General features: G+C 43.3%; 4 protein-coding genes across 4 annotated transcripts; 1 reads left to right on the forward strand and 3 right to left on the reverse strand.

Moving 5' to 3' along the window:
* Positions 1-1,835: 1,835 nt before the first annotated feature.
* Positions 1,836-3,086, reverse strand: LOC311033965 (dnaJ homolog subfamily A member 2-like; the record flags this gene model as incomplete). The annotated part of the gene is made up of 1 exon (XM_084041703.1): positions 1,836-3,086. One exon carries the CDS (start codon positions 3,084-3,086, stop codon positions 1,836-1,838), a length of 1,251 nt encoding a protein of 416 aa, XP_083897829.1.
* A 3,644-nt stretch (positions 3,087-6,730) lies between these two features.
* Positions 6,731-7,273, reverse strand: LOC311033966 (NEDD8-conjugating enzyme Ubc12-like; the record flags this gene model as incomplete). Its single annotated transcript, XM_084041704.1, has 1 exon — positions 6,731-7,273. The coding sequence occupies one exon, from the start codon at positions 7,271-7,273 to the stop codon at positions 6,731-6,733; it is 543 nt and encodes a 180-aa protein (XP_083897830.1).
* A 2,010-nt stretch (positions 7,274-9,283) lies between these two features.
* LOC311033614 (COP9 signalosome complex subunit 5-like) lies at positions 9,284-10,288 on the forward strand (the record flags this gene model as incomplete). Its single annotated transcript, XM_084041202.1, has 1 exon — positions 9,284-10,288. One exon carries the CDS (start codon positions 9,284-9,286, stop codon positions 10,286-10,288), a length of 1,005 nt encoding a protein of 334 aa, XP_083897328.1.
* A 4,475-nt stretch (positions 10,289-14,763) lies between these two features.
* Positions 14,764-15,201, reverse strand: LOC311033967 (cilia- and flagella-associated protein 144-like; the record flags this gene model as incomplete). Its single annotated transcript, XM_084041705.1, has 1 exon — positions 14,764-15,201. The coding sequence occupies one exon, from the start codon at positions 15,199-15,201 to the stop codon at positions 14,764-14,766; it is 438 nt and encodes a 145-aa protein (XP_083897831.1).
* Between the last annotated feature and the right edge of the window lie 416 nt (positions 15,202-15,617).

Genomic DNA, 15,617 nt, shown 5'->3' on the forward strand with positions numbered 1-15,617 from the left:
CGTGGCATGGATACATTTTCATTTTGGCATGTCTTGGATGTGGCACTGTGACTTCAGATAATAACAAATAATGAATATCTTCTGAACACTCTTAGTATACGTATGCGGAGGTGTTATGGAAGCACAGATTGCTTTGAGAGCAGCCTTAGGCTCGTCTGCATTGTTGGGTCTGGTCTTGTGTCGTCTCATCTTCCTCTTGACAATGGAGGAAGAGGTGGCTGGCCAATCAAGCACAGTAATACCATGGTCAGCAAACCAGTTACTAGTAGTTTTGGCACTGTGGGTAGGTGCCAAGTCCTGATGGAAAAGGAAATCAGCCATAAAGCTTGTCAGCAGATGGAGGAATGAAGTGCTCTAAAATATCTTGTTTGATGGCTTCTGTGAAGCTTCCACAGAGATGATTTGGGGTGCCCTTGTCGTCTGCTGATGTTGGTCCGCTGTGTTTAAGTCCAGAGTCAACGCAGCCATCTACCAGGAGATTGACTGTTATGGGTCAAGTTTGACCAATACACTTATATGCAATAATCAGAAATGTGCACATTGTAATAAGTAAAATGTTACTATACATTGACTGGGTGTCAGTGGGTGTACACTGGGCCCCAGTGACTGGGCTTCACTCCAATGTGGATCTCAGACTTCATATGACCAACCACTAGGTGTAAGCGGTGACAAGTAACTACAGTACAAGGGGTATTGGGAGTTGGCAAATTTACCAAATTGTTGTTCCACTTTGGTCGCACCTTTCTATAAATAAAAAGGGGGAAAAGACCAATAACTCCATATTGCGCAAGTGTATGACTTGACAGATCTGTCATCTGTTGACATGTCCATGACGTATGACTCCATATTCGGACAAGCCCACTGCCTTCCAATATAGAATTATTAACATTGAGTGGAGGTACTTTCTTCATCTTCTCCTGCTGGCAGCATGCACAATAAATTTGGTGCTGACTGTTCCAGCAGTTTGCAATATTAGGCCCACCTCTTGCCCTTCAGCCTGAAGGAGATCAAAACAATGACATGGCTCCCATGTGGACTTCTAATTTGGGCAAGGTTTTAGCCCGATCCATCGACTTCCATTATGAAATATAAAATTATATATAATAAAACAGGTTAAAAAAAATTGTGGAGGTACGTCCCTGACATTTGGCCATCTAGCGGTTAATGAGATTAGTCCCAGACCGACAAACAAATACAAGAGTCGTCTAAGATGTACCTGGACAATCCAAGCCCTTTGGCTTCCATTATAAAATCATAGCTAAATAAAAAAAAAACACTGGCACAGTGTGCACAAGAAATATGGCGCTGAGCGGTTTCCAAACATACAAGACACAAAAAAGTCAGACACCGTCAAAAGTACCAGGTACTGGTTACCTTTGAAAACCAAAAAAGTAAAGTTAGTGGAGCCAAGGTGAGCTGGTTCCATGCAGTGGTAAAGTGACATAGTGTAAGTCTCCAAAAAAAAAAAAAAAAATCAAATGTGGATAAAGGGGCAGTCTGTGACATAAGTCATTTGTGATGCCTGACTCCAACTTTAGGCAGGTTTTCAGCCCAATCCAAGTTTGTGGAGGTACTTGCTTGGCCTACCTGCCAGCATGAGCAATAAAAATGGCGCTGATCAGTCCAGAGGTGTGGGATTAGCTCCAGACAGGCAGACATTCCCATTTGTAGTCTCAATTGCCCTGTACAGTACCACGTCGTAAAAAAAATTAGTGTATAGTGTTCATAGAGCCTTTCAGGAGTACATGGAATAATCAGGACAGTGGGCCTTCATCATCGTCAGTTTTAAGCCGGATGTATACCTAGTACTTAGTGTGTGTATACAGTTTGATTGACTACTGTTGTACACACTGTGCTTTCTCTCCTCCCTCATATTTATCCTCCTCTTCATAGCTGTCGTGCTTTCGGAAACCACCACCTGCGGAGCTCTGGTTGCAGTCCTGCAGTTCGACCTCCTCAGTGTCACCGCTGATGACTTCTTCCTTTGACCGCTCAGGCAGCAAGTCCTCTAACTCTTTGAGTTTCTCAAGACTGGTCCAGTTGTGTCCAGGGAACTGGACGTCAAACTCAATGTACAGGTTTCCCTTCTCAAAGGGGTTGCGGTACTGTGGCATGCCCTGCCCTCGCACCACCCTCTTTGAGCCTGGCTCTATGACGTTGCCAGCGGGGTGCTTGATGACGATCTTTCTGTTGTCTAAGTGTTTAATTGTGAACTGGAATCCACACAGTGCTTCCACAAGGCCGATCTTATGGGTCATTATAAGGTCATTGCCTTCTCGTCTGTATGTCCCGTGTTCCTTCAGCTGCAGTTCACAGATGATATCCCCGGGTTCCATGTTAGGCGCCTGGTCACCTTCCCCTGTGAAAGAGATCCTCTGGCCATCTTGCATGCCTTTGTCAACATGCACTTCTAGAATCTTCACATCCTTAACCACCTTCGTCCCCTGACACTTTTTACAGCGGTCCTTCTCACTGATCATTTCACCCTCTCCATTACAGTCCGGGCACACAGACTGCATCTGTTGGAGCATCCCTGGAGCCAGTTGTCTTGTTATGATGCGAAAGCCACGCCCCTTACAGGTACCACACTTCTGTACAGTCCCCATCTTTCCCCCCACTCCGTTACAAGTGCTACAAAGAATGTTCTTGTTAATCTTCAGTTTGGTTGTTTTCCCATTGTGGAGGTCTTCCAAGGACACCGGGAAGGGATGGACCTTGTCCTCTCCTTTCCTTCGACCTCCGTTACGTGCATGCCCATGCCCATGTCCATGCCCATGCCCATTCATGAAGCCAAACAGACCACCTCCACCAAAGATGTGGGAGAAGATGTCCTCCGTCCCTGCTCCACACCCCCCTCCTTGCCGCAGGCCCTTTTCCCCAAAGTGGTCATACAACTCTTTCTTCTCTGGGTTTGTCAGCACCTCATAAGCAAAACTGATTTCCTTAAACTTTTCAGCTCCAGTTGGGTTTTTGTCAGGGTGATATTGTATTGCCAGTTTGCGGTATGCCTTTTTGAGTTCATTTTCTGTGGCAGACGGAGACACGCCAAGAATCTTATACAGCCTGGTATCTGCAACATTCGACATGATGGAGAGAGGAAGACTCAATTTTACCATCCGTGAACCATTATAAAGATCATTTGCACGTAAGGTGATGTCACTAACCCTGCCCAAATATGGTGTCAAGTCAACCCTAACCTTGAAGTGCATTGCCATGGTGATTGGTTTTGTTGTTTTAAGTCGATGGAAATTTAATGTTTACATGTATGTTGAACAGACTTTCCTTAAAAATGCACATTTGCTTTGAATAGCGTGAATCTACAAGGTGTGAGTTTGTGGATCACATTTTTGCTACTGTTGTGCGACGCGGCGCTGACGAAGTATCAAATAGGACATTAATTTATGTAAGAAGTGGAACATTAGAACATTATTACATACAGTACAGTACAGTACAAAGGACAGATGGAGATACAAGGTTTCTGCCTAAAGGCCCATTTATGCTCCTGCAAAGTTCAGAGAGGGAGATGGACAGGGGGCTCTCTGTCCATGCTCTACAGACATTTTATGTACTAGACAGATACCCGTAGGGCACTGGCCTATTCGGGAACGATGCAAATAGGGAATGCATGCCCCACCCTGTTATGGGCATATTGGGGGGGATCGGCGGTTCTGAAAAGTCCTTGTGCAGTTGCTGATGGTTTAGATCCAGGTCTCTTTTAATTGGTAAAGGTTCTGGGTCCAATTTTGGGTCCTCTTCTATTTACTCTTTATGTTAATAACATTGCACTCCCCTCTCCGCACTGTGATGTCCATTATTACACGGACGACACAATCTTATACAGTATTGGCCCAACTCTTGAAATGGCCACTGCAAATTTGCAGACTGTCTTTGATAGGTTTCAATTGGCTCTAATTAATCATACGCTTGTCTCGAATTCCATGAAGGCTTAGACAGAATCCATGTCATTTAGTAGGTCTCAACACAAATCCCTCTACAGGTATTCATACTCCAAAAGGTGAACAAATTGAGCTGGTCACATCTTGGCTAGATACCAAGCTCTCATTTAAAGTCCATGTGGAGCATGTACATTCAAGCTCACAACGCGTGGCAATGCGACGCATTGAGAGCTTGTAGATCGGCTAATTTTCAAAGGGAAAATCTTGAAAAAAAGTGAAACATTTTAAATCTTGGGGTGGGGTCTGCATCGTTTATGATATTCATTCTTCTTTGATAAATCAAGAGAACATTTAATTAAGCCTGCCTTAAAAGTCTATATTCATGGGAAATGTAGTCGTTGGGTCGTTTGACTCGTTTCTAGCGTTTATTGTATTACTCTTATTTGTACATTTCCACCTTCAGTCAATGCTTAAAATCCATATGAGTAAAATCGCTCGGATGATTAGTTTATTTCTGGAACCCACTAAAGTGCTAATGTGTTTAGTTGCTTCTTTTGGGCTTGTTTTCATGGATTTGTTTGCTTATTTCTCTTCTGGCAACACTGATGACGACAGCAGAGCGTGAAATCTGATTCCAGCAGGTTCTCTCTCATCCTTGCTGGAGACAAGTGTAGTATAAAACACCTCTCTCCTTTAAACCTAATTATATGGGCTCTACCTTTGGGAGCAAACTGACTGAAATTGTGTCTGTATGCATTGGGAGCATCGTAGTCTAGCACTAATCCCTGGTCCTCTCTGTGGAGGCATTATTATTATATATATTTTTCCTACATCAGAAATACTAAATGAAATGATTTTTGGGTTCAAACTACCCAAAAAGTAGTCTGTTTTCAGTCTTTTCACGTTTTTTGGTAATGCTCTGCTGAAAGTCTCAAGTATTAAAGATGTCCAGAATACCCAAACAACCAATAATACATGTCTTCAAATCCTCCGATATATTTATTTATTTATAATATTTTACTAAGCTCAAAAAGAATGTGCAGTGAATCTCACTTGCTTAAACAAACCTAACATGCCAATCAAGTTGCTAAAAATCACCAAGCTCAAAACAATACTTGCATATCGCCTATGGAAAAGACAGACTTGAAAGCAAGTCTACCCCTTCCCAGAAAATGGGTCAAAATGTTAGAATCGTGTGTGTGTGTGTGTGTGTGTGTGTGTGTGTGTGTGTGTGTGTGTGTGTGTGTGTGTGTGTGTGTGTGTGTGTGTGTGTGTGTGTGTGTGTGTGTGTGTGTGTGTGTGTGTGTGTGTGTGTATATATATGAAATAAGTTAAACAAAATGTATGGAGGAAGGTCCTTGGCCTACTTGCAGTATGCTGATTGATTTTGTGAGATTAACCAAGACAAACTAACACACATACAGAGCCACACTATAAACAGGATAGGGAGAAGAGAGGATGCTGATCACCTTTTTTCTCCCTGAAATTTTCTAAGCCTGGTGCAGGGTTTTTTCTTTACTTTTTTCCATAAGTTTCCCCCTCACTTGTAGTTCTCTGTCACTGCTAGCCCCTGCAAGTTGGTCACATGGGAGGGTGTAGACAACTACCGGTATTCAACATACTGTACTTGGAGTGGTGGTCCACCACTTGTATTGACTGACTACAAAAAACATGTTTTTTATTTCAATGGTGTTTGTCCAAACTCATGCAACATGGTCACTAGCTACTGAAATGTGACTTCCTTCATACAACAATACATCGTAAGTAAATAAGTTGAGAGCAGAGACAGAGAACAGATTTGAGACCACAATGGAATCCACGGCTTTCTTGGAGGAAGGCGGAAACAAAATGTACATACACTAGAAGTTCGGGCCGCGTAGCGGCCCGAACGTCTAGCGTGACGCGTCACCTTACAGGCACCTCACAGTGTGAGAGAGAGTTTTGTGCTCTCCTAAATCCACGGCAGGCTTTGAAAGTACCCACTTCAGAAAGAGGTGACGTGCATCACCTCTCCAATGACCAAAACCCACTATGGAAGCCGTCGAACTGGTGCGATCTGACGGCATCCTAGAATTTATAGGTAGGCTGTGATGTCATGCGTGATGTCATGCTGTCGTGAGATTACGTCACACTGGCGTTGTCATCGTGATGTCAGATTACGTCACACCGTCACACTGGCGTCGCATACGGACAACCGACATGGCGCAGGATTCAAATTGTATATAAGATACACTGGGCTCAACTCTACTAAACTTACTACTGTTTTCCACTGCAGATGGGACCACATCCATGCTAAAATTAAATAATGCTAACGCTAAACACTATATTAACCCGTACAATCCAACAAAAAACTGATTTCGATTTTTGGCAAGAAATAGGCCATGCAGTTGAAAAAAACTTAGTTAACAAAAAAAGAAAGAGATTGTCTCTGACCAACAAAAGATCATCTCTGACCCATCAGCTGTCTGCATGGGGAAAAGTTACTTAAATGATAATTAAAAAAGAGCCCTGGGTATGTCTGGGTTGAGGTGAAAAAATACAAAAAGACACAAACAACGGAAAACAAGATGGGGCTTTAATAACGGCACTGCTAGAGCCGTTTGGAACTCCTGTGGGAAGGTTGACCCCTTTGGTGACACACAGTAAAAAAATCCGGAGGTGATGACATGTGAGTCATCTCCATATCTGGGCAAAGACTCCATATCTGGGCAAAATGAGAGGGTATACACGACGGGACTTACAGACAATAGACGGCTGGCCCCTTAGAAACAGAAGTGACGTAGTTCTTATAGCTTTTCTGGATTGTGTGGAATAATCAGGACAGAGGTTGTAAGTTAACGACGAGTCACTTCACGACCACGTCCAGAGTTCTCCTTCAGAGCACGCTGGACGTTCTTCTCAAACAGCTGCCGGTCTGTCCTCAGGACCTCGGCTGCTTCCTTGTTCAATGGATCGTCTGGGTTAGGTTCTATGAATACATGCAGTAGACCATAGGCGATGGCGTCTATTGTCAACACAGGCTTCCAGTCCTCTCTTAAGATATTTAGGCAAACGTTTCCTTCTAGGTCAATGTTGGGATGATATACATGGGTCTCACACTTTACCTTGGGGGGGTCATGGGGGTAACCCTGTCCTACCTTAAGGGTGAAGACAAATTTGCCTCCTTTGTAAAAACCATCATCTGGTGAGATGATAATTTTGAAGTTGAGCAGGTCATCAGGATCAGGGAAGCTGATTTCACATGTCTTTGGCAGGTTCAGATCACTGATGTCTTTCTGTATTCGTAGCTGGGCTGCACTTGATTTTTTACCTCCGGCTTTGTTTCCTCCATTAGGTTTCTCCTCCTTCTTCTGCTGCTTCACCGAAAAGAGCATCATTTTCAGTTATTTTGATTATAATGAGCTTGAAGCAGCAATCTCACTCTAGTAGTGCAAGAATATTATAAATGGGGAAAACCTGGCTAAGCCTTTATAAATATTATTCCTGGTGACATCACCAACCATGAAGTCACCAGCCAAGTCCAAATTGTGTCAACTCGCTGGAAGTGCATTGTCATGGTGATTATTTTAGTTTGGTCCTGAGTGTAATATACATACAGCTACAACTGGTTGCATGAAGATTTTCCTTAAAAATGCACATGATTTGCTTTGAATGGTGCGGCTGTGAGGTAGAGTCGCTGTCTGGCTTGTCTGTTTGATCTGCAAATCACCAGATATGTACTAGAAACAAAATGCAGTACAAAACTCAAATAAAGTACAGTAATAGACGTTTGAGTATTTGCCAGACCCAAGGGGTCGGCCTACATGAGGCTTTGTACCTGTTTTCTCCATACATGGGCATGCCCCTTTTGCCCTTAGGCCCCAGCCATAAAAGTCTGTCCCCCTTTCGTCCATACATGGGCATATTTGTACCTGTTTTCTCCATACATGGGCATGCCCCCTTTGCCCTTAGGCCCCAACCATAAAAGTCTGTCCCCCTTTCGTCCATACATGGGCATACACAGGCTGACACGTCATGTGAAGTCCGGCTTATAAAAGTCTGTCCCCCTTTCGTCCATACATGGGCATAGACACAGGCTGACACGTCATGTGAAGTCCGGCTTAGCCGTGACGTAGTGCTCTGATCTTAGTACTTATTCCGGGTCTGGCAGAACCAGGTCTCCTGGTCTTGTTTTACTAATTTTATGTCCAATTAGTAGATTTGACTAATTCAAGGTACTTTTAAGTATTTTAACTCATTTTAACAACTTTTAAGTATTTTAACTCATTTTAACAACTTTTAAGTATTTTTACTCATGTTATGTACTTTTAAGTATTTTTACTCATTCAAACAAGTTCTAAGTGTTTTTAAGTATTTTCACAAATTTTAAGTACATTTTAAGTCATTTTAATGATTTAACATTATTATACTGGCCTACTCGGGAATGATGCAAGTTGGATACGCATGCCCCACCACCTAATTATGCACTACTCGTTGTACCCGTTGACAGAGTACCCATTGTACCCGGCCGTCTGTCCCTTTTATGCCCATATACAGAGCCGCAGGAAGGGTGGTGCGAACGGTGCGGCCGCACCGGGCCCCGCGCTACGGGGGGCCTCGCAAAAAAACGGGAACATTTTTTTTTTAACATGACACCCAACATGATACCCAACTTAATGTTTTGAGGGCAAAAATAACCGCAAATAACCACCCAAAACTCGGATATATCCAACAGAAACCGCAAAAAAATCGCGCGCGCGCGCGGGTACTCCACGCATGCACGCGCGCTGCGCGCGCGTGCGTGCTCGCCAACTCCGCACCGGGCCCCGCATTTCTCCCAGACGGCTCTGCCCATATATGGATATTTCTGTATCCGTCTGTCTGTGCGCTGAGTTTGAAGTCGTTGGTCCCATATACGGACATGACCATGTGGGCATAGAGGTCGGATCGGCAATTCTGGACCACCACTTATCCGACTGACTTAACGCCAGGGCAACATGAGGCTTTGTCGGTCGGTCTGTCCCTCTTTCGTCCTCTTTTGTCCCTCTCTTCCTCTTTTCCTCTGCACACACGTCATGCGAAGTCCGGCCATTCAGATTTCAACCACTAGGGGTCTGGCAGTGCTCCGAGGAGGACTTATTCTAGTTTAAAGTTATCAATAAATTGTTTTTTTAATATTTGGTAGAGGATTTTACAGTGCAGATTGGGGGCCTAAGCCCTAATTCATAGCAAATTGGACGACCTTGAAATTCTATGGAAATTCTATAGCTGACGCCATATTTGGGCATGGCATGACATCATGTTACAACACGAGTAAGGTTTATAAAGGATCGCGGACGACCAAATCACAAGTTGTAATCAAAAGGCAACGAACAACCGCAACGTGTTCCACTGTTTTTAGTGTCAGCATGGAAGGCAGCAAGATAGCGCAAAAAACATGGGAGCTATCCAATAGCATGAAGAATGTTCAGAGCATAGATGAAATGTACAAATATGACAAGAAACAACAGCAGCAAATCCTCGCTACAAAGCCATGGACATCGAAAGTGAACTATTTCAAGAACTGCAAGATCTCGGCTCTGGCACTGTTGAAGATGGTGATGCATGCCAGGTCTGGAGGCAACCTTGAGGTCATGGGTCTGATGTTAGGGAAGGTGGATGGTGAAACCATGATCATCATGGACAGCTTTGCCTTACCCGTGGAAGGCACAGAGACCCAAGTGAATGCTAGTGCTGCAGCATATGAATACATGGCTACCTACATTGACAGTGCCAAACGGGTTGGTCGGCTAGAGAATGCTATTGGCTGGTACCACAGTCACCCAGGCTATGGATGTTGGCTCTCAGGCATAGATGTCAGCACTCAGATGCTCAACCAGCAGTTCCAGGAGCCTTTCGTGGCTGTTGTGATAGACCCCACTCGGACCATATCGGCAGGGAAAGTCAACCTTGGTGCCTTCAGAACCTACCCGAAGGATTACAAAGCTCCAGATGAAGGACAGTCTGAATATCAAACAATCCCCTTGAGCAAGATTGAAGATTTCGGTGTGCACTGTAAACAGTATTATCCCTTGGAGGTAACTTACTTCAAGTCGTCCCTTGACAGTAAACTCCTGGAGCTCCTTTGGAAGAAATATTGGGTTAATACCTTAAGCTCTTCAAGTCTTCTTACAAACTCAGAATACATTACAGGCCAGGTGTTTGACCTGTCTGAGAAGCTAGAGCAGTCAGAGGCACAACTGGGCAGAGGCGCCTCAATGTCGGGCCTGGACACACACGACAGGAGGTCTGAGGACAAGCTGGCCAAAGCAACAAGAGACAGTTGCAAGACAACCATAGAGACAATACATGGTCTGATGTCTCAAGTCATCAAGGACAAACTCTTCAATCAAATCAACGCATCTGTAAACTAAACCTGTTTACTAGCCAGTTTGAGTTTACCTCATGTGTCTTGCACTTGTGTGTACATTTTCTACCCCTATAGGGTGAATGCTGACACCCTGGACAGGACACATTAAAAAAAAGAGCATGGAGTTTACAAAATAAAAGTAAATGAAAAATAAATAAATATATAAATAAGCTCATCTCATTTGCCATTTGTGCGAGATACGATGACACACAAGACAGATGACCACAATCTGTCTTGTAGAACACGACGAATATTAACTTCACTCCCTAAAAGCCCCCCATATGATCAGACGAAACCGGATTGTGTGGTTCTTGAGATCCAAATGGGAATGGCGTGGTTTCATGTGGATCTCTTCATTGGGCCAGACCTGTCTATCTGTGGCGTATGACTCCATATTTGGGCAAGGTGAAGCCTTATCCAAGTGCCGCCGACTTCCATTATAAAATCAAAGGTAAATTATACAGTACTTCAAAAAGTATAAAACATTGTGGAAAAAACAACACTGGGTCCAATAACGACGTGGCTTCACGTGAATCTCGGACCTCATGGGGCCAGACTATGACGACAGTTGTCTATGACGTGTCTATGATGCATGAATCCATATTTGGGCAAAGTTTCAGCCTCATTCGACCGCCATTCACTTTAGACTCTAGCAGCTGGAGTCTAGAGCTAGAGTCATTTCTTATTTAGCCTCGGAAACCAATGCATTTTTTTTGGTTACAAAAGAAAAAAAGGCTGGGCGAACGATGCAGGAACAATGGTCTTTGGAGCTTGTTATCTCCTAACCAATCAGAGTGCAGAGGGGCGTCGCTCTAAATTTGGTGACGTCAGCGTGCTCCGTGCACAGACCCGGGGGGGGAGGGGAGGCGGGGACATAGATTGGTGAAGCAATAGGAAGCGGTGTTGGAATCCGCCCTTCAAGACCATCGATTGAGCTTGTTCTCTCAGTCTATTTCTTATTAGGCTCCAGATGAGCCCAGTGGATTTCATCAATGTAGGCAGGGTCAGCTAAGTCTAGCTGACCCTGCCTACATTGACGACATCCACCCTGGCCTTGGCCGTAGCGTGACAGTCCAGGCACCCTAGGCTGCAATGACAGCATGTTGCAGGTTCGACTCCGGTTCCCGACGACCTTTGCTGCGTGTCACCCCCCCCCCCCCCATCGCTCTCCCCATTTCCTGTCAGCCAACTTTCCCTATCCCTCTCTAAATAAAGACATAAAAATAAAATAAAAAATCTGCACCCACCCACCCACCCACAGACAGAGAGTCTGGAGATAGGAAGGATATCCACACCACTAATGGTGACAGAAGACTCAACTTCCCAGACAGATCACAGAGATCACCAAACTCATGGAGATGCCTGGTACCTGACTGGCGCCTCGAAGCTTATGTCACCCAGCAGAAAGGTGTTTGAAGTGACCACTCTGCTCACATGGATATTGAGCAGAAGTCTTCTGAAAGTTTCCATCCAGTTTCCTCAGAGACAGTCCAGAGGCAGGCAGGATGGTGAGCGATACAGTGTGGATCCAAACCCCCAAAAGCTTAATCTATCACATGACAGTGTTGCTTGCCGAAAAGATACATTATTTTCACTGTTGTAGCCTACACATTAAAGGCCTCTGTCCTAATTATTCCATGCTTCTAGAAAGAATCTAAGAAAATAGCACACTTCGGGGATTTCGTTTTTTCCTTTTTCCACCCAGCCCAGACCCAGGCTTTTTTTTTCCCCTTTTAATTTATGTTTCTTTCTCACTTCATAGAACTGGATCAGCTTGACTTGACTCGACTCTACTTGCCCTCTTCGGTTTTCCATTAGGCAAAAGTACATGGCGAGTCTGTCTGTTTGTGTGTGTCGGGGCTAATCTCCAAATTGCCATATTTCTAGCCAGTAGGCCAAGGAAGTAAATCTTGAATATTGCTCTTTGACAGTGGTTCCCAAAATGCCTATGTTGTATTTGGCTACGGACCCCCCCGCAAGCACAGAGGTTCTGTGCTTGCGTATCTGGGGCCAATCTCATAAACTGCTTGACTGATTGCAAAACTTTCTTGTGCACGCTACCAGTAGATAATTATGTTTTATATTATTTATTTAATTAAAATGTTATAATGAAAGTCAACTGGGTTCTGATTTGCTGACCATGCCCACATTTGGAGTCAATGTGCTGAAAGCACAAGCTGAAAAAAAGCTGATCATGTCATGTGACTCTAAATCCAGATTTTATTTTGTTTAACACTTTTCAATGCAGAGAATTGACATTTTTATGAGGACCAGCTACATTGAGGAGGTACTCATCTAGCCTGAAAACCAAACAAAGCTACAGACATCTGGCAGATAACATTTTATTATTTACAACTGGCCCCACTCTCATGGAGGAACAAATCAGGAAATCTCTGCTTCGGAGCTCCTCCATCCCCAGCCTTTGAAATGGCAGAGGTAATTATAGTATACATTCCCTCTGGCAGATTCGTCTGGTTTTCAGGCTTGCTGAATGATGGCAAATGGCAAAAAAAACTCTTTGGGATTGTCATGGATGTGGATGAAGTTCAACTGTTCAAGTTAAGTACAAATGGTAGGCTAAGTGTCATGACTACTAAATCATATCATGCCAAATGTCTGTATATTATCTTGAACCTATGTTGAATTGGATGTTGTGACTATGTTAGCTGACAGTGATTAGATGTGTCAGTTTGTGGGGGTCCACTAATAATCTATAATCTGTCAGTTATGTGAGTTAAATTTTCTAGGTAATTAGTAACTAAGGCTGTCAAATAAATGTAGTAAAAAAAGTACAATATCTGCCTATGACATGTGGTGGAGTATACTAGTATTAGAAATATATACAAAAAATCCCACCCTGTGTGAAGGAAGCGGTGCCTTTGATGAGCCCCGTATTGATGTTGTCATCAATATTTGATTATTGGACAGACACACACCCGGACAGACACACGGACACCCGGACACACGGACACACAGACAAAGTCAGATATAGAGCGGTTGGCACCGCTAAAAAGCTAATTAAAATCACCTTGAGTACGTATGTGTCACGTGATGTGCTCTTACATCACCACTAATACATTAGCTTTAGCCAACTATCTTCCCTCATGGGTAAATAACCAAGTTGTTTCCTTGTTGATGGCTTTTGTTTATGCCTAAATAAATTACAGATCTTTGTTGTTGTTACAAAGCATTTCTACACTGTCTAATTGTGTGTTATTGATGCTTTTAGATAGACAAACAGACAAAATAAATCTAAAAAAAGCTGAGCCGAACTCAACTTTGTGACGTGCCGCTGTCAATCCCCAGTAACACCACCTGCTTCCTTAGCAAATTAGGGAGAGGCAAAAAAAGGAACTAAACGTACCATTAGGTCACTGGATGGTAAGCACATTTGTTATGGTGTTTTAATATTATCAATATATTTGGGTACTACTACATAGGCCTACAGTAAAGCACTCTGAATAATAAATAAAAAATGAAATGGAAGAAAAATAAATAAATACAAATAAATAAAAAGCCCTGGGTATGTTTGGGGGGAAAAAATAAAACAGAAGTGCTAAGTACACTGGTGTTGCCTTGCTGACAAGAATCGATCCTTACAATAAAAAAAAAGCTCTGGGTCTGGGTTGAATAAGAAAAAAAAGATGGAGAAAAAAAGTAGTAGACAACAGCGTCACTTGCCAGCAAGAATTGATCTACGCAATAATAATAAATAAGCCCTGGGTGTAGGTTGGGGGGGAAAACATTAGTGCTTTAAGTAGTAAATACCTACAATAAGTGATCTACACAATAAAATTAAATAAAAATACCTCGGTCTGGCTTGGGAAAACAAAAAAGCAGAAGTGCTAATTAGTATAACATTGTTGCTTGCTGACAGGAACTGTGTTGTTTGTCATTTATCTGTGTGGGGCAGCCTGTACGGGTGTGTAGTGAGCATTGTTCTATTATGTCTCTAAAATAAAAACCTTGGGTGGGTGGTGATGCAAATATATATTTTTTAATTTAATGTATTGTATTCAGATGCTTACTCACTCAAAAAAAATGCAATAAAAAAGACCTGCGGTATGTATGCACACTGGGTCATCAGTGATACGTTGAGTTAAGACTGTCTATCGTGCTGCAATCATTGTGTCATGCCTAGCATTGTTCGATATTGTTTCACTCATTGGATCATGACTGGGTGAGTGGTATTGAATTCATTGGCTCTGTCTGTATGTGTGTGAATGGCGGAAGTAAACAGACGTGTTTCTTTCGTGCTGCGACTGTGTCGTAGTGTGGCGACTATCGTTGTGTGATCCTTTTCAAACATAATAAACTGATCTATGCAATTGAAAAAAAGCCCTGGGTCTGGGTTGGCAAAGGAACAACAAAAGTGCTTTACGAAGTGGTATCGCTTGCCGACTAGAACTAATCTACGCAGCTAGCTACATTTTTAAAGCAGCTTTCCCAACACTCTCGAGGTCCACGTGAGCAGAGTGGTCACTTCCAACGCAAAACACCCTTCTCGCGCAAATTGATTTTTTTTAGTTGCGGCCAGGCACCAGCTGTCTCCATAAGAGTGGTGATGTCCGAGTAGTATCTGGGGTAGTTCAGTCTCCAGTCAGTGCGGTCCATGACTGATTCCATCAGTGGTGTGGTGGATATCCATCCGATCTCCTGACTCTCACACTCTGTGTGGGTGTAATCTTGTGTAGGGTCCTTGCGATGAGCCCTGTCGATGACTTCCGTCAATTCAGGGTCGTCGTCCTCCGCGGGCCCTTTTTTTGGTCTATCTGAACTGCGACCTATTTCATTTAATTCATGATTGAAATTTCTGTGGATTGTGTTCCATCTTTGCTCTTTTCTGACCTCGTCGGACCAAATGACATTCTCATGGACAGTAATCAGTCCCCGTTTTGGTGCTTTATCAAATGACATTATAGTTAGTATACGTTGATCGTAAAATTATTATATTTCTAATTTCTCACCTACATTATCTACTCACCTGTTTGCTGTGTGACCCCTTATAAAGGACATTTAAGACACGTCACGCAACACGTGACATCACCAACCATTTGGAGCATGTTGCCATAGTGATTAGGCCTAGTTTAGTTGTTTATTCAGCACTAGTGCAGTGCCTGTCTTTCGTGAGCGATGGCCAACATTCAAAGGCAGTACCCGTGCAGTAACCATTATCAGTCAATTATAAAAGCTGAGTGGATGCACCTTTATTGTCATTACGGTGTGGGTGGTAAGAGCTACAGTAGTTTGACCTATACAACACAATGGCCTTGCTACAAATCAAATCATCAAGAAAACTTTATGTAGAATATCCCACAGACGTTCTGCCGTGT

Source organism: Gymnoscopelus microlampas, assembly GCF_963454915.1.
Source record: "Gymnoscopelus microlampas genome assembly, chromosome: 18".
Taxonomy (NCBI): domain Eukaryota; kingdom Metazoa; phylum Chordata; class Actinopteri; order Myctophiformes; family Myctophidae; genus Gymnoscopelus; species Gymnoscopelus microlampas.